Source organism: Sus scrofa, chromosome 8 (genome assembly GCF_000003025.6).
Source record: "Sus scrofa isolate TJ Tabasco breed Duroc chromosome 8, Sscrofa11.1, whole genome shotgun sequence".
NCBI classification, from domain to species: domain Eukaryota; kingdom Metazoa; phylum Chordata; class Mammalia; order Artiodactyla; family Suidae; genus Sus; species Sus scrofa.
This window is the reverse complement of record NC_010450.4, coordinates 99,184,069-99,208,680: the sequence shown is the minus strand read 5'-3', so window position 1 is coordinate 99,208,680 and position 24,612 is coordinate 99,184,069. Positions and strand designations below refer to the sequence as shown.

At 37.5% G+C, this 24,612-nt stretch overlaps 1 protein-coding gene across 1 annotated transcript in view; it reads left to right on the top strand.

Moving 5' to 3' along the window:
* Positions 1-24,612, top strand: part of FAT4 (FAT atypical cadherin 4) — a 170,165-nt gene that overhangs the window by 103,451 nt on the left and 42,102 nt on the right. The window contains 5 exon segments of the mRNA XM_021101611.1: positions 8,816-8,996; positions 16,735-16,985; positions 18,982-19,887; positions 19,890-21,950; positions 21,953-23,329. Of these exon segments, the coding sequence (XP_020957270.1) occupies positions 8,816-8,996; positions 16,735-16,985; positions 18,982-19,887; positions 19,890-21,950; positions 21,953-23,329 (4,776 nt within the window).

The following is a 24,612-nucleotide window of genomic DNA, read 5'->3' as shown; positions in this document are numbered from 1 at the left end:
ATACAACTTCAGAGGATATTCATTCTGTGTATTCCGACTGCTTATATGTACCAGAATTTGTACTATATTATCTCATTTAATCTCACAACAGCCTCATAAATTGGATTCCAACATTTTAATTAAAGGAAAACAAAAAACAAAACAGTATTCTAGAAGGTAGGCAACTTGACTTAAGCCTACAGCTGCTACGAGGTGAAAACAGGATTGAAGCCACTGAACCTGATCAAAGAGACTTTTTTTTTTTTTTTTTTTTTTTTTAAGGGCTGCACTTGTGGAAGTTTCCAGGCTAGGGGTCGAGTTGGAGCTACAGCTGCCAGCCTGTGCCATAGCAATACCAGATCCGAGCCACGTCTGCAACCTACACACAGCTCATGGCAATACCAGATCCTTAACTCATCGAGTGAGGCCAGGGATCAAACCCACATCATCATGGATACTAGTCAGGTTCGTTATTGCTGAGCCACAACAGGAACTCCAAAGAGACCATTTCTTAACCATTGTTCACTATTTCCCACATATTAGCTTGTCTACCGTATTATGTTTTATGTAAACCATGTTTACAAGATTTCTTCTCTTTGGATTAAGTATTATTTTTATATTAAAAAGGGCATTGGGGAGTTCCCGTCATGGCTCAGTGGTAATGAACCTGCCTAGTATCTGTGAGGATGAGGGTTTGATCCCTGGTCTTGCTCATTGGGTTAAGGATCCAGTGTTGCCGCGAGCTGTGGTATAGGTAGTAGACAAAGCTTGGATCCCACGTAGTTGTGGCTGTGGTGTGGGCTGGCAGCTGCAGCTCCAATTTGACCCCTAGCCTAGGAACTTCCATATGCTGCACCTGTGGCCATAAAAAGACCAAATAAACAAATAAACAAAAAGCATTACTGACCCCCTTGCTGTACAGTGGGAAAAAAAAAAAAAAAAAAAAGCATTGGTTTTTGCAGCAAAAACGGAAAGAAACAACTTTTAGTTCTCTACCATTAAAATAGTTGTAAAATAAGAACATTCATGATTTTGAAGTCAAAGGATTGCTGTTCTCTTCAAATCAAGAAATGCATATCCAGGAATTCTATAAAGTGCAAAGCAAATGTTAAATATTATGCTAAGCATACACTGTATGCACAAAATACAAATGCATGCTCATACAATGGGTCAGTTGGACTGTGTGTGTGTTTGCATTTAATTTGGGAGTGGGAGATTAGTTTGTGTACAAATTAAATACATTATTTATCAGTTTTCAGTCTTATATACTAAAGGGATATAGAGGTATTCTGGTTATAGATTTGGCCAAAAAGTTTAACAATGAACTGTCTCTGTGTCAGCATAATTAATAGGTCTGAGGGGAAAAGTTCAGTTATTAGCATTTCTAATTAAAGGCATTTATCATCCAACTGAAAGGAGGGAATAAACTTCATTCTTGTGCAGGGATTGGAAATTACTTTTTAATGGAGGAGAAACATGATGTTTTTGCAAAAGTTAATCCTAAAAGCTAAAAGGGCTAATGACCATGTTTTATTTTCTTGGTGAGGATAGGATGACATTTTGAAAAATACTGTCTGTCACATTTTCCAGCTAAGAGGGTCACTGCATTTCAACTGTCTCTATAATCAAAAGAGAAGTCAGAAATGTGGAATATGACATTTTACATCTGAAGACAGTTGTTTTTTCTAAACGTTCCAGAAAGATTGCATTTTGTCAGTATCATTTGGGAAAATGAAGAAGAGCTTTCCTTGCCTGTTATGATGAACATTTTTAAAATAAAAATCACTTGAAAACTTTCCATAAGACACTAGTGATTCCATAAAGCAAATTGTGCTAGGGTTATCTTCAGTTACCAGAAATCACTTGCATTTAATTTTGTATTTGAGTTGAAGACAGTTTTGGCTATTTCCATTAGAGTATTTGTCTTAGATGAGAATTTTTGTTTCCAGCTTTGATAATTAGTTTATTGTTTTACGTCCTCTTATTTCTAGTAAGATTTTGTACCATATCTGTTAGATAATATAATTGTATTATGAGGAATTTTTTCTTTTCAAAAGTTCTCTAATTTTATCTGGCTGAAACAATCATTTTTAGCCTATTTTGATAATTAGTCTGTAAATATATAATTTGATGTTTTTACTAGAAGGAGGCAGGTTGTATTCTGAATCTGGCGGTAGCCTCTAGTATTTCAGAATTTCAACATGTTTTGAGAGATTATTTTTCTTTAATGTTCTCAAAAACTAAGTTCTCCTCACATGATTTATGTGTGGGAAAAAGATTTAATTTACATTATATTTTACTTTATAAACATTTAAAAATTATGTATACATATAAGATAAAATTTACTATTTTAACTCTTTTTATGTCTATAACCCAGCAGCATTAAGTACATTCACATTGTGTGCAATTTAGTCTCATTTTCATAACATTACTAAATTATTTAGTTTTACTTGTCAGTTGCACTTAGTATAAGAATTTATGTTAAGGAAATATAGTATTTTTGATAAAGATTCCTTCAGAAATGATTAAAAAGTAAAAGGTTACTTAAGTGTGTATATACCTACTTTGTATGAACATATTTATAGTACTAATTAGTGGTAATATATTACAAACTGAAAATTTTAAGATAAAAGCTGTTGGTCATATTTAAAATATTTTATACTTATTTGGCTTCATATATTTTCTGGATTCAAATTTAAATCTAACCACATAATTTAATGTTAAATATTGAATGGCTGGTTTCAATACATTTTCAATGGATGGCTTACTTAATATGTGAAATACATGTTTACTTCATGAGTAAAAAAGAAGCTAATCCTTTATTACAACAACCACACACCCAGTCAGGGAACCCATTCACCAAATGTTTTATGTCAAGAATGAAATCAGCTTTGTTGCAAAGCAACAGATTTTAGTTAAGCAAAAATTCTATTTTGGCTGAATAGTTTTTCATGTTTCAGGAAAATATGTTTAATTTATAGGAGCTAAAATTAAAAATGTAAAATGCCTGTTGTTTGAACTTTAGGTATTTGAACTCATTCATTATACTTACTAAAAATGTATTTTCTGATAGAGCAGTTGCCTGAAACTTTTTTCTTTTTAAAATCTTAAGTTTACTTGAGCTTCATTTTGATGTTTGATCTTTTTAAGCCACTAGTATTAAAAGGCAATACCAGTTTAATCATTTCCCAAATTTAAGAGTACAAAATATAACTAAGACAAAGTTTAGAACTACCCACAGTGTAATAGACTATCAGATTAAGCTGTGAACAATCTGTGTGTGTATTATGGTTTTACGCACTTTTTAAAATGCTTTTCAAAATCACATGTATTTTTTGCTATTTGCTCTAAAGTTTTCAGAAGGTTCCTGTCAACTTACCTATGTTTATTTTATGTTTATATATGTCCATACACATATACACACAGAGATGTATGATATATATATAATACATATAATTTTACAAAATGAAATTTGAGGTTCCTTTTATCATCTGACTTCTAGTTGAATTTTAAAATGTGCACTGTTCCCTCCTAGCCTGTACAATTATACATTTCTGAGATCTTGTCCTTTCATTTCCTTTGTATCTTCAACCCCTCTCACTGGTTCCCTGTCCTCTACCAGGAGGCTGTGTCCTTACATCTTACCTTTTCTTTCTGATTGCATCTGGTTCTTATAAATTAATTCCAGATGAAGTTGAGTAATCTTGCTCAATTATGCCACTGCCTATATAATTCATCATTATCAGATCTAGCTAAGCTAAACATTGGCCCCTAGTATTCTGATTCCTCTCCTGGGATTCAGGATTAATTGGGACCCTCTGTTTATAAGTAGAGACTATCTCTAAAACTTTGACCTTTGTGTGTAGTCCTAGTCTCTGACCCTGGCCTTAGGCAAAGGCCTATATTCCCAGATGTATATTTCTAGAAGTGTTCAGCTTTTTGAACTTTTAGCCATGTAGTCACTAGATGAGATTTCCACATATAGAGTCAAGGCAGAAGTTAATAAACATCAAGGACAAGGCCTATTGGTATGCATTAGAGGTTTATATAAAGATGAATTAAACAATTATTCCTGCCCTCAATTAGTTTATAACTTAATACAGAATATGGCAGAAGTACATTGATGATAATAATAATAAAGTGTCTGCAATAAGAGTGGTATAGTTTTATTTGAGACTAATGAACTTAGAAATAATATTTTTTAAGACTTCAAAATTGGTTTTCCTTCTGTCTGCTATGGCTGAATGTAAATAAATTGCTTAAATTCTTTGATTCTAAAGTTTTTTGAAAAATAATACTTCGTAAATCTCTATATTAAATGAGTATTACATATATAAGATACTCATACATATATGTGTGATATCAAATGAATGTTCAATAATATGCATATATTCTTCAGTCTTTGACATGCTAATATTGAAGCTCTCTAGTAATTTGCAAGAGGAGACAACAAAGAATCTATTGGTTGTTTCAGTCTGGAGCCAGCAGAATGTTCTGGACTGAAGATAAAGTAGTAGCAAACACCATGCAGCACTTCACATGGGCTATAACCAAAAAGATATTGGGAAACAGGAACATAAGCACCATAGACCAACTCCTCACACAGTTGCTCAAGAGGAAAGGTTGAAAAACAAGCAAAGGAACACAGAAAAGCAACAACACCAAAAAACATGTCTTCATCCTTCAATTAGGAGGTGAGCAAGTGCTAAGGTCAGTGTGGGCCGAGGACTACAGCATGTGTCCATCATCTGAGAAGAGTGGTATGTGGACGTGAGATTCACTGAAATGAGGGCCCACTGCCGTTTCTCCTCCCTTGGTCACCTCTCCCCGCCTTGTGGAGCTCCTGCTGTGGAGGGCGGGTCTGAGGCTGGGGTGTTTGGTGCAAGGTTCACCCTCAGCAATAAGTGAAAAATATTGGAGGCAGAGTTCCTGGTTAGTTAAATCTCAGCGTAAGACTTGGAAATGCAGAATGATCTCTTGGTAAAGTTTCCTTATAACTTTGTAAACAGTAAATAAGACCCTTATGCACATCCCCTAGGGCAAGGAGAAAGTGGGGCCGCTGGAGAGATTGTGCTTTACTCTGGCAATTCTTGAAGAAAAGGGGGGAAAGAACACCCGAGCGCTTTTAAAGTGGGTTGTGGCTGCTAGTAAGGGGAGAAAAGGGGACCCTGGAGATGGTTCTTGGTTTGAGAAGATGTCCCGTGTGGATGTGGGCTTACCTGTGGGGCCTGTTCTCAAGCCAGGGCCATCTGTTGTTGCTGGTATGCTTTCAAAATCTTGTGAAAAAGTTAGATATCCTCTGGTATGGAGACTGTGAATTTCAACTTGCTGAATATTTTCCTGATGAACAATGTTTCTTTTTTTTCTTTTTGCTTACTAATTCAGAAAAAACATCGGCAACAATATTTATGTAGTTTATAGACAAGGGGGGAAAAATCACATGTTCCTAACCAAATGAGTTAGTCATCATTTTATGAGGTTTTCCATATGTGTGTCATCAGACACTGTAGAATACCAAAGATAAAACCACTACTGCTTGACAGTTACTGAGTTATTTCTTAACGAGTTTAAGTAATGCTGATTAGAGAGCATACCAGACATATTCAGGTTTTCCATACGCTCTCACTGTAAAATTTTAAAAATTTTGCATTTTAAATTTTGAATTCAATGTATCTTCCACAAAGCTGTGAAAGTTTTGAAAGCTAAGTGTCTCATATAACTACAAAAAAAAAAAAATTAAAAGGAAAGAATAATGCAAAATCTTTTCCTGAATAATATTATCATAGCATTCACTTTAAAGGTTTGTGGGGGAACAAAAATTCTGAGAACTATGATCCAGAAATCTGTAAGATGAAAAACGGACCTTTTAAAAGTCAGTTTTCCATTTGTTGTTTCTAAAATAAATACAACAACCAAGAGCGATATAGAATACCTTCAGGCTCTCTCCTAACCATATCTCCTACAACATCTCCTGTGCAGTAGGTTCTAGTCTCATTATTCCCATTTTGCATATGAGGAGACAGATTTAGTGAGTGGAGTAAATGTCAGTAAAGGGAATAACCCTAACCCTAACCCTAACCTTTCATGCCTGTCCATCCTTTGCCTCTGGGACCTTGGTTTACTTGTCCCCTCTCTCTGGTCACCAGGTATACATCCTCCTTCCCATGACATTCCCTTTTGTCCACAGGAATGCACAGATATCCTCTAGCTACTTTTTTTAAGGCAACCAATTGGAGAAAAACTAACATCATTCTGATCATTAACTTCCATTTCATCAAACTGTACCTGATTTAACACACATTCAAGAGATTTAAGCCAAACATTGGCTACCAACAACACCCCAGAAAATACTGTTGCTTGCTTTAACATGTCCGTTAGGAGAAATTAAAAACTTGTGGTCGAACGATGTCCCCAAACACTCCACAAACTTAGAGTGGAAAATAGCTAGGGTCCCCCCCAGCCTGTGCCCCATGTCATTCTCTGGGATCAGCTTGTCCAGAGTCCCAGAGCATCACACTGAGTGGCACCTGTCCAGCTGCTAACAACACCTGCCAGTGGTCAACAGCTCTGCGTTCAAACCCCAGCTCCATTCCTCACGAGGGCTGTGGCCCTAAAAAAGTTGCTCAATCTTTCTATCCTCAGTTTACGTATACATAAAGTGGAGACAGCCACACTAACTTACAAAGATATACTTTGGCACTTAAGTATACTTCTTAAACCAGTATTTGAATACTTAAAGACTCAAATATTTGCAATTATCATTATTAATATGTTAAGATTTTTAAACTGTTATTTTGATGTGCTTCTTCTGTGTTTATAATACTGCCAGATCTATTATGGGTATGAAATCCTTGTGACATCATTCTACCATTGTGTAAGGGACTAGTGAAAAAGTAGTATTTTGATTTGATTACAATTAAATATTTTGGTATTTGTGATGGATTATGCAAATAAAAAGCACAGAGTGAGAACAAGTGTTCTTTTCTTTAATGTAAAATCAAACACCTAAAAGGTAAGATATCTGCAATCATGAATTTAAAAATAAGTTAATGTAAATGGAATGCTTAATATAAATGATCTTATGGAGAAAGATATATATAGCAACAGAGATCAGCTTGCAGCCTAAATTATTTGCATAGGGTTCTGGGAGGTGTCATGCCTGGTTACAGTGCTCAGTTCAAGTGGTCATACACATTTTTCATCCTAACATAGAATCTGAGCTTCCTTGTAGAGCACAAAAATACCAGATCACCAAAACCACTGCATTCCATAATTTTCTAGTCTGTTGATTTTGGTTTCTATACATGTGAGCATAAAAGCTGATGGGTACTATGCCATCAGCAATGAAGTCTAAGAACATAGGAAATAGTTTACATAGTAAGAAGGAAATAATAGAAAATCAGAAGATTATTACAAAAAAAATAATATTGGAAGGGTTGTGAATCTCAACACCATTCTGTGACAGTTAAGAGACACTCCATAACGTTTTACAGAGAAACGAATGAGTGAATGAATGTTTGGCTTTATTTACAACATTTTGAGTACTAGAAATAAGTAGAATTTCAACTTCATGTAATAGAAATACTTTTATGGGAGAAAAAGTAATATCTTAAACAGAAAGACAGAGTATCTAGAACTTTATTTTATTTTAGATAAATCCAGTTAAACAAAACTTCCTTATTTCTATTTAGAGCAATTAAAATTTGAAAAATGATTTTGAAAACATAACTAAAGGCAGATAATTGGCACTGGCTTGTGGGACAACCCACAGAGTCTAACCAAATATAGCATCTGACCCTCCCCACAAGAGTCTGCCAACTTTGTCTTTTTTTTTTTTTTTTTGTCTTTTTGCCATTTCTTGGGCTGCTCCCACGGCATATGGAGGTTCCCAGGCTAGGGGTCGAATCAGAGCTGTATTCACCGGCCTATGCCAGAGCCACAGCAATGCGGGATCTGAGCAGCATCTGAAACCTACACCACAACTCCCAGCAACACCGGATCGTTAACCCACTGAGCAAGGCCAGGGATTGAACCCGCAACCCCATAGTTCTTAGTGGGATTTGTTAACCACTGAGCCACGACGGGAACTCGGAGTCTGCCAACTTTGTGTAGTACAGACAGTGTACTCCAAGGTTTTGTTAAATGCTGGGTTTTCAAGATATGCTGATAACCGAACTGGAGCAAGCAATAAAAATGAATTGTTTCACATTTATCTTAAATATTAATGCAACAAAAAGGATTTTGATTCAGCTCCTTGATAGAAGGCTATTACCAGCAAGCAGAAGATTAGAGTTTTAATGTTAACTTGAAGCTTTTTTTTTTCCCTCTACAAATATCAGTGAGGACTCAAAGGAGAATTTAAAGACCTTAGCAATCCAGTTGAATTTTTTTGATAAGAGCATTGATGGTCACTCTAGAAATACAGTTTTTAACTCTGCCTTGTCAGCTGCCAGCTATTCCAGGCCCAGGGGTATTCTCCAAATCTGGCTTGAGCTATTTTACTGTAATTTCAGAGAAATCAGTGGTGCTTCTTTTGTGGTATTTAAATGATATTGTTGTGTTCTATATTGCCAAGTCAGCCCCTCTAAAATAGAATAAGAGCTTTGCTTACTCTTTTTGTGCAGCATCACTAGGAAACAATTGAAATACTAGTTCCTAAATAAAAACCTTTTTATTGTAACACAACTGAAAAACACTCAATCACTTGATTATATGTTCTCAAATTTTACTTGGGGATATTTTCGAAGTTCTCTTCAGTAGTTCTGTCTACAGCAAATTGTTTGCTAAAATTTTTGTCATTTATGAACATTAAGACTTGATTTTCTTTTCCTTCTAGGATCCCCTGCCCTGACTGGAACTGGAACAATCAATGTCATAGTAGATGACATCAATGACAACATCCCCACTTTTGCCAGTAAAATGTATTTCACAACAATTCCTGAAGATGCACCAACTGGAACAGATGTTTTAATGGTAAATGCTTCGGATGCTGATGCTTCAATAAATGCAGTTATCAGGTCAGTGCATTTACCTTTGCCAATTTTTATTATTTTTCTCATTAAGCATTAGTCTGTGAATTCAATGCCTATAAAGCTTTATTTTGCTATAAATTCTGTAATATTAACATGTAGTCCTATTATGATTATCTATTGCTAAAAAAACAACTTTGCCTAAAATGAGGATGATGATTCTATTTATAGAATCAATAAGGATTACCTTACTAATCTTATTTATATTTTTATTGTATCTCATTATTTTGTGGTTCAGGAATTAGGGCACAGTGGGAGATTCTTCTGCTTCATGTGGTTAACTGGTGTCACTTAGTGGTATCTACCTGGTAGCAATGTGGTCTGGAGGGTCCAAGGTGACCTCACTCACATGCTTGGTGCCATGACGGGGATGACCGGAAGATTAGGCTCCATTGGGCCCCCTGTCTAATCTTGTGGCCTCAGGGTTCTCAGTGTGGTTCTTCAGCAAGCTAGTTGGACTTCTTATATGGTAGAAGAAACTGGTTTCCAAAGACCTCAGGTGAAAGCTGTTAATGCTCTTAAGAGCCAGGCCTTGAAGTGGCCTAGCATCACTTCCATAATACTTTATTTTTCAAAGCAGCCATGGCCAGCCCAGAGTCCCTGCAGGAGAAATGTACATCGTATCTTAATGGAAAGAATGTCAAGAGTTTTGACTTTTTTAAACCACAATAGCCCCAGCAAGAATATTTGTATTATCTACGTTTAAAAAGTTTATTTTGCTCTACTTAAATCCTTTTTTAAAATGAGAGATAACATTTTGGCACCTTTTTCAGAGAGAATGTGAAAGCAATTGGGTTGTAACATTTGGTTGCTCTAGATATGTCCCCTTCTTCTATAACCATTCTAAACTTAAAGAAAGGAAGATTTCCAAATTTTCCAGAAAAATGTCTCAAAGACATATATTTTGTCTTCTTACATTACTCCTATCCTCTATAGACTGATGTTAGGTAACTTTAAGTGGGTTAGATGCCTATAAAAGTAATGGATCAGAAGAAAGGATTTAAGTTTTAGAGGAATTATCAATCAAGAGTAGCCTAGGCATATTGATATAGTGATAATTTGGCTAATGATTTATTTCATTTGTTACTAATTTCCTATTTAAAAAGTCATTTTGGGGTCTGGCATTAATTTGTCTCTTCTGCTGGCAGAAATGACTGGGTTGGGTAGAAGGCCTCAAGCTATTTTTCAATACTCATTCAGTTGCTAAATAAATAATAGTGATGAATAAGACAAAGTTTCTACTTTCACTGAGCCTACATTCCTTTTGCGGTGGATAAACAAATACAAGCTAAATAAGTTTGCTTTATATCATGATGACAGCCTTCAAAACAAAACAGGATTAAACAATACAGAATGACAAGGGATTTTTAGATGAATGTTGTGGATGGCCTCTCTAAAGAGGTGACCTTTAGGCTGGAAGGAATGGGCTGTGGAATAGAAGTAGGCTGGCTGTTTTTGGCGAGGAAGCTTTGTGTGTCTGGACCAGAGTGAGAAGGAAGTCAGGGAGGTAGGCAGGGGCCAGATCATGCAGGCTACATAAAGGTTTTAGGTCATGGTAAAGAATTGGAATTTCTGGAGTCCCCACTGTGGCTCAGTGGTAACAAACCCGACTGGTATCCATGAGGACGCAGATTCCATCCCTGTTGGTTAAGGATTTGGCAGTTGGTTAAGGATTTGGCATTGCTATGAGCTGTGGTGTAGGTCACAGATGCGGTTTGGATCTTGTGTGGCTGTGGCTGTGGCCGGCAGCTACAGCTCCAATTCGACTTGTAGCCTGGAATCCTCCATATGCTGCAGGTGTGGCGCTAAAAAGCAAAAAAAAAAAAAAAAAAAAACCTCAAAAACACAAAATTGGAATTTTTTTTTTTTTTTTTGGCTTCATCCAGGCCAGGGAACAAACCTCCACCACAGCAGTGACCCAAGCTGTTACAGTGACAATGCCAGATCCTTAACCCTCAGCACTACAGAACTTGAAGAATTGTAATTTGAAAATACATTTTTAGATAAAAACTTTTGGTGTATTTCAAACAGGGAGCAACATTAACTGATCTATATTTGGATTGGATTGGTGGAGGCAGGACTATAGAGAGAGGCTCTAGAGAAAGAAACCAGTGAGATCATTTAGGTACCTATTAACATTGTGACTCAAACAAAACATAGAGTGACCTGGTACTAGGGTAGAGAAATTGAAAATAGGGTCAATAGATTTAGAGCACTCATTTGAGATTATAAGTTAGAATAAAAGAAAGAGAAATCAATCACTAACTACTGCCAATCACCTGGGCAGATGGTGGTGTCCTTTACTGAAGTAGGTAGGATTGGAGAAGAAACAGGTTTGGAAGAAACCAGGAGTTCTTATTGGAATCCAGTTTAAGACTATTCACACAGAGCTATCAATTAGGATACCTGTGTAATAGTATTTCTTACTTCTCATCCTGCATCTCTGACCACACCTAATTGTCCTTCTGTATCTCCTCTTTTCCCTCTTCAAAGTGATCTGGACATTCCCCAAGTACTTTTTTCTCAGTCCTTTCTTTCCCATCTTTATTTGTGTGTGTGTGTGTGTGTGTGTGTCTGTGTGTGTGTGTGTCTGTGTGTGTGTGAGTGAGAGTGAGTGAGAGAGAGAGAGAGAGAGAGAAAGGAGAGGGAGAGAAGAGAATCTTTAGAGAATCATCCATTTCCATGGCTGCAGCCATGCAGAAAACATACCCAGAAAACCATGCAGAAAACCTCTAAATCTGTACTATCAACTCTGACCGCATCCCAGAGATTCCCACTCTTTTTTATAATTCTCTAGGAGACACTTCTACCTAGAGGTTCTGTTGGAATCATAAGCACAACATATTAGAAACTCCTAACCTTTTCTGTTTCTCATCTTGGCATTCTGCTCTTTTTTAATAATATTACCTCTTTTTTCTTCATCCTCCTATCTTGATGGCTAACGGTCATCCTCTCCCCCTTTACTCATTCAGTGGACAAGTTCTCATGTTTCGTCTTTCTTAATGCCTCTGGCACTCATTCTTTACTGTGCATTCTTCCTGCCAAGATCCTAGTTCAGTCCATAATTACATCATGCCTGGACTATTATAATAAAAATTAACTTACTTCCCTGACTCTGGTTTCTAAACTTTCCAACTGATATACTACTAGTCTCTCTAGTTCTTAGAAGGAGAACACTTTAACAATAACACTTTAATAGAAGTAACTTCGCAATATTATAATGATAGTACTTTGTGACAAGTACAGTTTAAACACAAAAATGTGTGGAAAGAACAACGTAGTCAGTGATTCCTGAGGAAATCGGTAGAAGCTTCAAATAACTGATGGTTTTTGGAAAGGCAGCATAGTTTATGGACAATAAGAGATGAAATGCATTCCAGGCAAAGGCAGTAACAGGTGCAAAGTCAAAGCTATGCAAATACGTAGCATCAGAAAAACAAAGCTATTCAATATGGCTGGTGTGGATGAGGAATGGGCCTGGTATACCAAAGGAGAAAATTTCACATTTCTTTCTGCATCTACTGGTAAAAACAACGGAAATGTTTTAAGGTGGGCAATAACATGATTAGTTTACATTCTCTTAGTGTTGTGGGAAGTAATTTGGATAAAGCTAAGCCTGAGTCAGTGAATGAAAGGGCAGTGACAGTAACATGAACCAGCTTGCTAAATGGCTCAGCTTTAACGATACCCCCTCCTCAAAATCTTTCAATTCCCAGGTTGCTTATGGGCATAGTGCCCAGTCTGCATATTCCAGCCACTCCATAAATGGGGCCAGCATCTTTCCAAGCTTATTCTGCACAAATCTTTAACATATAGCCAAACTTTCAGCTTCACTGGATTACTTTCTGCTCTTGGGAAGAAGATTTGTGCTTTCCTGAGCATTATAGCTTTGTTCATGTCCTTCTGTATCCTAGACTAGGGTTCAGCAGCCTGCAGGCCAAATTCAGCCCAGTGCCCACTTTTGTAAATAAAGGGTGTTGGAACATAGCCACACCCATTCATGAGGTATTGTCTAGGGCTGCTTTTGCATTACAATGGCAAGTTGAGTGTTGCAAGAGACTTTCAGTGGCCTAAAGAGCTGAAAATATTTACTATTTACCAGCAGAAAAAAAAAAATTGCTGACTACTAGCCTGGAACACCTTCACTCTCCCTTTTCAATATTATTGTAAGATGGGTAGCCCCTTTAGAAGCCTAAATTCACTCTTCTCCAAGGAAGGCTTTTAATCATTCTAGTCAAAAGGGTTTTTTGTCTTCAGATTTCCTAAAACAATGCTTCTGAGCAATTTCATGTCATTTAAACATACTGCCTGGTTTTGTATTTACTTTTTCATATATCTTTCATCCATCTAGAATATAAGCTTGAGGACAGAAAATTTTACCTACTTATCCATGTTTCTATCCAGTAGTTCATCCATTTAACTAAATATATAGAAGGATTATAATAGATTATATATAATAGATTATTATAATTATGTCCGTATATATATACTGTTATGTGTATAAACCTAAACTAGAATTCTTGTCACATGCTAATTATCATGCCAAATGCTTTTCATAAGAAACTTCATTCGATGTTCAAAACTACCAAGTGCAAGAAATGCACCTATGATCAACACTTTATAGGTAGAGAAGACAGAAAGTTAAGAAATTTTATCCATTTAAGTACTTGAGTGAGGTCAAAATTCATGCCTAAGGGAACTGTGAAACAAAGTGCATTTCCAAACTATTACCAAATCACCGTATTCTAACAGCCCAGAGGACAGTACCTTACGATCCTGGTAAATCTCAGGAAGCAGCAAAAAATTTTCAAAAAGTCAAATGGGAATATTTCAGTTTTACAAATACAACAACAATTGACTTAGATTTTAGATAATGATCTGTTTATCCCAGGAATTTGAAACAGTAATTTCTTATTCTTGAATCAGAAAATAAATTAATATATTTGTTGATTTGCGTGAACTGAATCATCGTAACCAATTCTACATCGACACCCTGAGCAAGAGTCCCTTTTGGCCTCAGCAAGCAGATACAGCATTCCTGGTCTTCCCCACCTACCCCAAGGTTGGGTCTGCCTTCCCTACAATGTAGGATAATGGAAAAAAGGCATGTTGAAGTCAGAAAGACAAAAGTTTAAAGTCTAGATCTGCCATTTATAGATTGTATGCTTTCTTGTGCAACTATATTAGTCTCCCTGAGGCTCATATTCCACATCTGTAAGAAGTCTAGTGCAAAACCAAACTTTTAGGATTGTTCTGAGGCTAAAATGAGGGCATGTATGAAAGGCCTCCTGTCTGCTTGATATGCACCAAAACCATAATAAGAGTTGTAAAGGAAGCATAGGTGTTTAGATGTTAAGAAGATAGTGCCAGACTGACAAAATTCGTAACCTTAAAAGAAATTTACATGGACCAGAGAAGTAGGAGAGCAATCCATGAGAAGTGACTCAAGACTCAAATAAAAGAAGTGGGGAAAACCTGGGCATATGATCATGATAGATTATCCATTTATATTATCACTTACGTCTCTTTTACTTTCTCTTTTTAACTTACAAGTATAAATTTGCTTGAAACTGTATTATACATATTGTGAGATATTAAAGAATACCTCTTATTTATTTATTTATTTAGTCTTTTTAGGGCTACACCTGAGGCATATGGAGGTTCCCAGGCCAGGGGTCAAATCAGAGCTGAAACTGCCAGCCAGAGCCACAGCAACGCTGGATCCAAGCCACGTTGTGACCTACACCACAGCTCACAGCAATGCCAGATCCTTAACCGACTGAGCAAGGTTAGTGAGTGAGGCCGGGGATCAACCCGCGTTCTCATGGATGCTAACTGGCTTCACTAACTGCTGAGCTACGACAGGAACTCCAAATACCTCATATTTAAAATAGACACTTGCAACATTTTAGAAACAAGTAAAGTCTAGAAAAAATTAAACACATATTAACATGGCAATTCTTTAAATTTAAATGTAGTAAACACATTGCCTATTTTTAAGCAGACAATCATTATGTACAATAGCATAAAATGAAGAAGAAGGATCTCAGTACAGGATTCCTCTATAGATTATTTAGTTCAACCTGGGCCAGAACTCACATCATTTGGCTTTCAACACATTGCTCTTTCTACTATACCACTGTCTTCTCACACACACACACACAAAATTCAAATCAAATCTGCATGCATTTTGAACCATCTTATTTTTATTTGTGAATGCGTAAGGGAACATATATTTGATTGAACCTCAACCTTTGCTGTCATAAAGCTGTAAGTTTGTGACACTATGAAGCACTTCTCCTCCCCACCCGACAAGTTACTTGGTAATTTCTACACTCACTAATAGAAACAAAGTTTCCCAAAATAAAATCACATAATTCTCATAATCCTAAAATTCTAATTTTAAGAAATCATTTACAAACCTCTGATGTTTTTATTTTGATAGAGGGAATAAATCTCTTCTACTGTGTAAGGGTAGTAATTAGACTTTATGAAGAGTCACCTTGGTTCAGGAAATATAATTGGTGCTGTTCTCACTCACTTCTGATCCTGGCATATGGGTGTGCCAAAAAGTGTTTAAAAAGTGTTTAAATTTGAGTGATAACAAATACTTAATCAATATTGAAATCATTTCTCCACCAACCCTCTCTATTCTTTTTCTGTTTTGCTCTCATTTTATAGAACCTCTATTTTTTAAAAAGATATCTCCCCAACAGTTCATTCTTTATCTAAAAAAGGATGAAGATGCTGAAATGTTTGTTTTAAACTATGAACTTAATAGGAGGAATGTACCCTCTACTGGCTGCAATGTAAAGTTTTGTCCTGCTGTTTCTATTAGACACTTGCTGTTGCTATGTTTTTATGGACACCAACCAAACTATAGAAACCTCAGTTATTTCCATCAGGGCACTTCTTTGTTGGCATAATGGAGAAAACTTTTAAAGACATCCATTTCCTTACTACCCTCCAACTTTAAAAATTATGGACCACAGCCAATCTCCAAACCTTTAAGCTTAGCTACTTCTTTCCTAGCTGATGTCTCAGGAATACATACAGATAACTTTTTTTTATTCAGAAAGAAGAGAGGAGCTATTCCCAGTGGAAACTCCTTCCTGCTAACCAATCTGGTTAGTGTCAGAAAATCCATGAAGATGTCATACTTCTCCTTACAACAAGAATGCAGAGCAGCATAGCCATATGAGGAATGACAAATGAGAGAATGAGTAACTAGGAATGTCTCTATAAATAATCAGTTCTCAAGTTGTTCTGGATAGTCATCGTGTGTCAAAATATACTGTTTGGTCTTTAAGATCTTCAACTGATCTTTTCTGGTATGTTATGGTGCAAAGCAGAAAAATAATTTTAAGGTTCATTTAACAAATGTTCATTTGTCATCCTGGCCACTACCACAATATTAGAGCAAATCCCTGAATTATGCTTTGAGGTTGTTGCTTTAAAAAACAACAGTCTTCTGGGTATATTCTGGGGACTTGCATAATTTAAGAAGCTCACAAACCTTGGGAAGACCTTCTTGAGTCATAGGACATCTCCCATGATGGTTAATGTGATGTTCACATAAAAAATGAAAGAGCCATATTGTCTAATTGTTGTGTGAACTTACCTGTAATGTTTTTCTTGACATTTCTGATCAGTTTTTAAATTATAATAATTGATGTTTCAGCATTAAAACTGAAAGAAATATGTCCATGTCTGCTCTCTGTTTTAGTTATAGGATCATTGGTGGAAATTCCCAGTTCACCATCAACCCATCCACAGGACAGATCATCACCAGTGCATTGCTAGACAGGGAGACAAAAGAGAATTATACTTTAGTAGTTGTCGCCAGTGATGCAGGTTCTCCAGAGCCTCTTTCCAGTTCCACCAGCGTGCTTGTCACTGTGACCGATGTCAATGACAACCCACCAAGATTTCAACATCACCCATATGTCACCCACATCCCATCTCCTACGCCTCCAGGTAACAAGCCAGCTCTGAGGTCTCCTAGATGAAGAAAAACTATGCATTGGACATCTCCTATAACTGCATTTTTGTTGTTTTTACACATATATTTCTGATATAGCCTCAGTTTGAGAAAGCCTAAAATTGAACCCTTGCCTAAAGAAATGGAAGGAACACTGAACCTTTTAAATTAATTCTTTCTTCCCAGACTAATTATATTTAAGATTTTATAATTGCCACATCTTTCCTAGTGCTATTTCTTAATTTTGCCTGAAAAATAAAAGATTTTATTATTATTAAAATAGATTTCACTTTGCAGTCAAGGAGGCTTCTGTCCTGAGATGTAAGTTGTGTGTTTCCCAATAGGAAGGACATTATCTCTTCTTCGTGCCATGCCCTAGAACCTAAAACATTATCTGAGAGACAACAGGCATCCAACTATATTCATTGGTGGAAAATAAATATTTTGTTCTGTGCTTCATAGACGAGATTTCAAAATGTTTAATGAAGGAATAATTCTATTACTATAAATATTATTTTATTCTAGTTTCTATGGGCGAAGTTTTTTCTTTTGCTAGTAAGTATACAGAGCTGTTAGTGAACCACTTTCATTCATATCGACAATATGTATTTATTTTTCTGCATCTCTTTTAAATTGGTTTGGTTTCATTTGCTTGTTCACAAAGAATGGCCTGGTGTCTTAAAACCTGCACAGATCATCTGCTATTGGTAATTTTCGAAATGTATTTTCAAACAGGAAAATATACAAAGGCCATAATTAATTTAATTGTCCTTGCTTTAATGTATTTTTTAATTAGGAAAAAAAATGGATCCAGGATTTCCCTCTAGTGATCTTTTTGATCTTCTCTTCACTTAAGAAGGTCTGACACCGATTGAAAGTATAAAATCCATAAATTTTTGTGCCAACTTTCTATCAGAAGAAAATGTCAATATCAAAGTCACAAATCCCTGATTAAGGTCTTCAGCTGAAATGATGCTGGCAGGCGTGATTCTAATTACACCCAATGTGTAGGGATGCAATAGAGTATCTCCTACACAAAGGGAATAGAGCCTAAGCATTTTTTCCTCATGAGATATACCATAATTAATCAGAATCAGTCGCCCTTTATTAAAATGAAAGACTTTTCACTTGTGTCCCTAGTTCTTCTGTAGGGGTAGGAGTGCAGGTTTCAGAAAGGTTTCTGAATACGTATATCAAAAACATGTCCTTATGGCAGCTTTTCGGCATATCGCCTCTACAATCTGTTCTATTGGCCCTCATCCCAAGCACTAACTTTTGGAATCCAAATTGAGTCCATTCTTCCTCAGTTCTTATTTCTTACTTCTTTATAATTATTCATAGATAGATAGAGATTTGTGTATGTACTTTATAAATTGTTCTAATACACACACACACACATACACATACCTACATGGACTTTATCTCCATATGATAATAGTTTACAGATAAAAGTTTTGCTATAAAACTGTGGTTATACGGAATCAACAATAATTTTAACTATATTATTTTTGTTGACATAATCAGATAAAAGGTAATCAACAATATTTCAAAACATAATAGAGAACTTATCTTTTTTTCCCCATTGGGCAGAAGCATAGTTCTTAGCAGAACTCACACGGTAATGTGTTTGTTGGAAGTTACATTATGTACAGATTTTTCTCCTAGGAGCTATAATTCGGGATGATTAGCAATTGCTCTTCCCTGTGCTTCTCTCAAAGGCATACTGAAAAATATTAAATTCAGTAGACTGTATGAGTTTTAGGTAGATAATGGCAGGTCAGTCCCTGAAGACTATTGTTAAGTAGATTTGACTTGGGAACTTCAGAGACAATATAGGAAATATCGTTCTCCACAAGTAATCATGAGAAAATAAAGTTCTATCAGGTAGCAATAGAGTGTTTTATATATAGTTTTAATATCACGTTTTAACTTACTTCCAAATGTTTTATTAGGGTTCCATGAGATTATAACTGCACACTCCCTCTTTTATAGGTTCCTTTGTCTTTGCGGTTACAGTCACAGATGCTGATGTTGGACCCAATTCTGAACTGCATTATTCTCTTTCGGGTAGAAACTCTGAAAAATTTCACATTGACCCATTGAGAGGAGCTATTATGGCAGCCGGACCACTGAATGGAGCTTCAGAAGTGACGTTTTCTGTACACGTGAAAGACAGTGGTTCATTTCCAAAGACAGATTCGACAACAGTGACTGTTCGATTTGTGAACAAAGCAGATTTCCCTAAAGTCAGAGCCAAAGAACAAACTTTTATGTTTCCTGAAAACCAGCCAGTAGGCACTCTTGTCACTACCATAACAGGCTCCTCCTTGAGAGGAGAACCTTTGTCCTATTATATTGCCAGTGGGAATCTTGGCAACACATTCCAGATTGATCAGTTAACAGGACAGGTGTCCATTAGTCAGGCTCTGGATTTTGAAAAGATACAAAAATATGTTGTATGGATAGAAGCCAGAGATGGAGGTTTCCCTCCTTTCTCTGCTTATGAGAAACTGGATATAACCGTATTAGATGTCAATGATAATTCCCCAGTTTTTAAGGAAGATCCGTTTGTATCTGAAATATTGGAAAACCTTTCTCCTCGAAAAATACTTACTGTTTCTGCAGTGGACAAGGACAGTGGACCCAATGGACAGTTAGATTATGAAATTGTTAATGGCAACAGAGAACATAGTTTCAGTATCAACCATGCCACTGGTGAAATCAGAAGCATTCGACCTTTAGACAGGGAAAAAACAGCTCAGTATGTGCTTACCATAAAGTCCTCAGACAAAGGCTCCCCTTCCCAGAGTGCCTCAGTAAAAGTCATCATTAACATTTTAGATGAAAATGATAATGCCCCTAGATTTTCACAAATATTCAGTGCCCACGTGCCTGAAAATTCCCTTTAGGATACACAGTTACACGTGTCACAACGTCTGATGAAGACATTGGTGTAAATGCAATTAGTAGATATTCTATAATGGACACAAGTCTTCCATTTATAATTAATCCCAGCACTGGTGATATTGTAATTAGTAGACCTTTAAACAGAGAAGATACAGACCGTTACAGAATCCGAGTTTCTGCACACGATTCTGGGTGGACTGTAAGTACAGATGTCACCATATTTGTGACAGACATCAATGACAATGCTCCAAGATTCAGCAGACCCTCCTATTATTTAGACTGCCCTGAACTTCCTGAAATCGGCTCCAGAGTGACTCAAGTGTCTGCCACAGATCCTGATGAGGGATCAAATGGACAAGTGTTTTATTTTATAAAATCTCAATCAGAATACTTCAGGATTAATGCCACCACAGGAGAGATTTTCAATAAACAGGTCTTAAAATACCAAAATGTTAGTGGCTTCAGTAACGTGAACATCAACAGACATAGTTTTATAGTGACGTCTTCAGACCGAGGCAATCCTTCATTACTTAGTGAGACAACGGTTACCATCAACACAGTGGACAGTAATGACAACGCACCACAGTTTCTTCAAACTAAATATTTTACTCCAGTCACCAAAAACGTGAAAGTTGGCACAAAGTTAATCAAAGTTACTGCAGTCGATGACAAGGATTTTGGACTGAATTCTGAGGTGGAGTATTTCATTTTGAATGAAAATCATTTGGGAAAATTTAAGTTAGACAATAACACAGGGTGGATTTCAGTAGCATCTTCCCTGATATCTGACTTAAATCAAAACTTTTTGATCACTGTCACTGCCAAGGATAAAGGAAACCCTCCACTTTCATCCCAAGCAACCGTTCAAATAATTGTCACTGAAGAGAACTACCACACCCCGGAATTCTCTCAAAGCCACATGAGTGCAACCATTCCTGAAAGCCATAGCATTGGGGCCATTGTCAGAACTGTTTCTGCAAGAGATAGAGACACAGCTATGAATGGCTTAGTTAGGTACAGTATTTCCTCAGGAAATGAAGAAGGCATCTTTGCCATCAATTCCTCCACAGGTATATTAACACTAGCCAAAGCTCTTGACTATGAGCTATGCCAGAAACATGAAATGACTATCAGTGCTACAGATGGAGGATGGGTTGCCAGAACTGGTTACTGCAGTGTCACTGTCAATGTAATTGATGTGAATGACAATTCTCCAGTATTCCTCCCCGATGAATATTTCCCCACTGTTTTAGAAAATGCCCCGAGTGGGACAACAGTTATCCACCTAAATGCAACAGATGCTGACTCTGGAACTAATGCTGTGATCGCATATACTGTACAGTCATCTGACAGTGACCTTTTTGTCATTGACCCCAACACAGGAGTCATCACCACGCAAGGCTTCTTGGATTTTGAAACCAAGCAGAGCTACCACCTTACTGTGAAAGCTTTCAATGTCCCTGATGAAGAAAGGTGCAGTTTTGCCACTGTTAATATACAATTGAAAGGGACAAATGAATATGTGCCTCGTTTTGTTTCCAAACTTTACTATTTTGAAATCTCAGAAGCAGCTCCTAAAGGTACTATTGTTGGAGAAGTGTTTGCCAGTGACCGTGATTTGGGCACTGATGGGGAGGTACATTATTTACTTTTTGGTAACAGTAGAAAGAAGGGTTTCCAGATCAATAAGAAGACCGGACAAATTTATGTTTCTGGACTTCTTGATAGAGAAAAAGAAGAAAGGGTATCTTTGAAGGTATTGGCCAAGAATTTTGGCAGCATTAGGGGTGCAGACATAGATGAGGTCACTGTAAATGTCACGGTGCTTGATGCCAACGACCCACCTGTTTTTAGTCTAAACATCTACAGTGTTCAGATCAGCGAAGGGGTTCCCACGGGAACCCATGTGACCTTTGTCAGTGCCTTCGACTCAGACTCTGTGCCCAGCTGGAGTAGGTTTTCTTACTTCATTGGATCAGGGAATGAAAATGGTGCCTTTTCCATTAATCCCCAGACAGGACAGATCACCGTTACTGCAGAATTAGATCGAGAAACCTACCCATCTATAATCTCACGGTTTTGGCTGTGGATTCGGGGACCCCCTCAGCCACAGGGAGTGCTTCCTTATTAGTCACCCTGGAAGATATAAATGATAATGGGCCCATGCTGACCATCAGTGAAGGAGAAGTTATGGAAAACAAACGCTCAGGAACTCTGGTGATGACCCTTCAGTCCACTGATCCTGATCTCCCTCCAAATCAAGGCCCCTTTACCTATTACTTGCTGAGCACTGGTCCGGCCACCAATTACTTCAGTCTGAACACAGCTGGAGTTCTAAGCACCACTCGAGAGATTGACAGAGAGCAGATTGCAGACTTCTATCTGTCTGTGGTCACTAGGGACTCTGGTGTTCCTCAGATGTCTTCCACGGGAACTGTACACATTACAGTTATAGACCAAAATGACAACCCTTCACAGTCTCGGACGGTGGAGATCTTTGTTAACTATTATGGCAACTTGTTTCCTGGTGGGATTTTAGGCTCCGTGAAGCCACAGGATCCTGATGTATTAGACACCTTCCACTGCTCCCTAACTTCAGGAGTCACAAGCCTCTTCAGTATTCCAAGGGGCACTTGTGATTTGAATTCCCAGCCGAGGTCCACAGATGGCACGTTTGATCTGACTGTCCTTAGCAATGACGGAGTCCATGGCACCGTTACGAGCAATATCCGAGTTTTCTTCTCTGGATTTTCCAATGCAACAGTGGACAACAGCATCCTCCTGCGTCTCAGTGTCCCAACCGTAAAGGACTTCCTGACCAACCACTACCTTCATTTCTTACGCATTGCAGGTTCACAGCTCACTGGCCTGGGGACTGCTGTGCAACTGTATGGTGCCTATGAGGGGAACAATAGGACGTTTCTTTTGGCAGCTGTGAAACGCAACCATAATCAGTATGTGAATCCCAGCGGTGTAGCCACCTTCTTTGAAAGCATCAAAGAGATCCTCCTCCGGCAGAGTGGGGTGAAGGTGGAATCTGTGGACCACGATTCCTGTGCTCATGGCCCGTGTCAGAACGGAGGGAGCTGTGTGAGGAGGCTGGCTGTGAGCTCTGAATTAAAGAGCTATGAGAGCCTGCCAGTCATCATCGTGGCAAACGAACCTTTGCAGCCTTTCTTCTGCAAGTGTCTGCCAGGCTATGCGGGCAGCTGGTGTGAAATAGACATAGACGAGTGCCTCCCATCCCCCTGCCATAATGCTGGGACCTGTCACAATTTAGTGGGAGGATTTTCCTGCAGCTGCCCAGATGGCTTTACTGGCCGGGCCTGTGAGAGAGACATCAATGAGTGCCTGCCTAGTCCCTGCAAGAACGGTGCCATCTGCCAGAACTTTCCAGGAGGCTTCAACTGTGTTTGCAAGACTGGATACACAGGTATGACAATGTTTGCTTTTTTTTCCTACCAAGATTTTAGCCATATCAAGTATAACAGAAATCCATGAACTTTGTTATTTTAAAATGATTTTCCATAAAGAATAGGCATAAATATAGCAAATGCTTTAAGCAGTTACTCTTAGCCAGATACTGTTCTAAGCACTTTATCTGTTTCTCACAAGACACCTATGATGGGGGATCATAATTTTCCAGTTTATGTAGACAAGGAAGCTGATGGAAAGAAAAGTTGAGTCAGTTTTCTAAAGTGACCCAGTTGATTTGTGGTAGAGTCAGGATGTGAGCTAATACAGTTCATTCCAGAGTTTCAGCTCTTAGTCCATCTGCTAAGTGTCTTGTGCAAGATCAGAAAGAACATCGTATATTCAAAACAGTGCTCTAAAGTTAAAGGACATGGTCTATTTAAAGCATAAGACCTGAACCATTCTATGTCCTAAATAACTGTTAGCAATTATTGTTGTGATTCCTTCATGTTATCGTCATCATTTTTTATGATTTTTATAATTATCACTGTGATTATTGACATTTGACCCACACTGTGAGGAAGATGCAGCAAGTGTCATGATTTAAATGGAGATTAAAATGACTTGTTATTTCTAGTTATTTTAGTCGGGTATAAAGTATTACAGCCTGATTTCTCAGGTAAGCCAGAGCAAAACTGAGTCACAATTTACCTTGACATTTTGGAATCGGAATTTAACATGTAGAGCAAGCTTGTTTGACTAGTCTTTGGCATTCTAATAGGACATCATGTCCATATATAAACATATACCTATTTCTATCTCTATTATCTTTCTATATCTATCTATCCATCCACCCAACACTTACATATTAGTTGATTGATGGTGGTAAACTTTCAAATGGTATAAAATGTATGCTGTTGATAAGTTTGAGGAGAGAAAATTACTCTGCTGTAATTGGCACACTATATATTTTTAGAAGATGTATATTATATTGGGTTGCTCTGTAGTATTTATAAACACAATTTAAAGTTCAGTGAAATAGGTGAAACCAGGATAGATTTTTTTTTTTTTTTTAGGGCCACACCTGCAGCATATGGAGGTTCCTAGGCTAGGGGTCTAGTTGGAGCTACAGCTGCTGGCCAACACAGCAATGCCAGATTTGAGCCGCACCTGCAACCTACATCACAGCTCATGGCAATGCCAGATCTTTAACCCACTGAGTGAGGCCAGGGATCGAACCCACAACCCACAACATTCCTAGTTGGATTTGTTTCTGCTGCACCATGGCAGGAACTCCCGGGT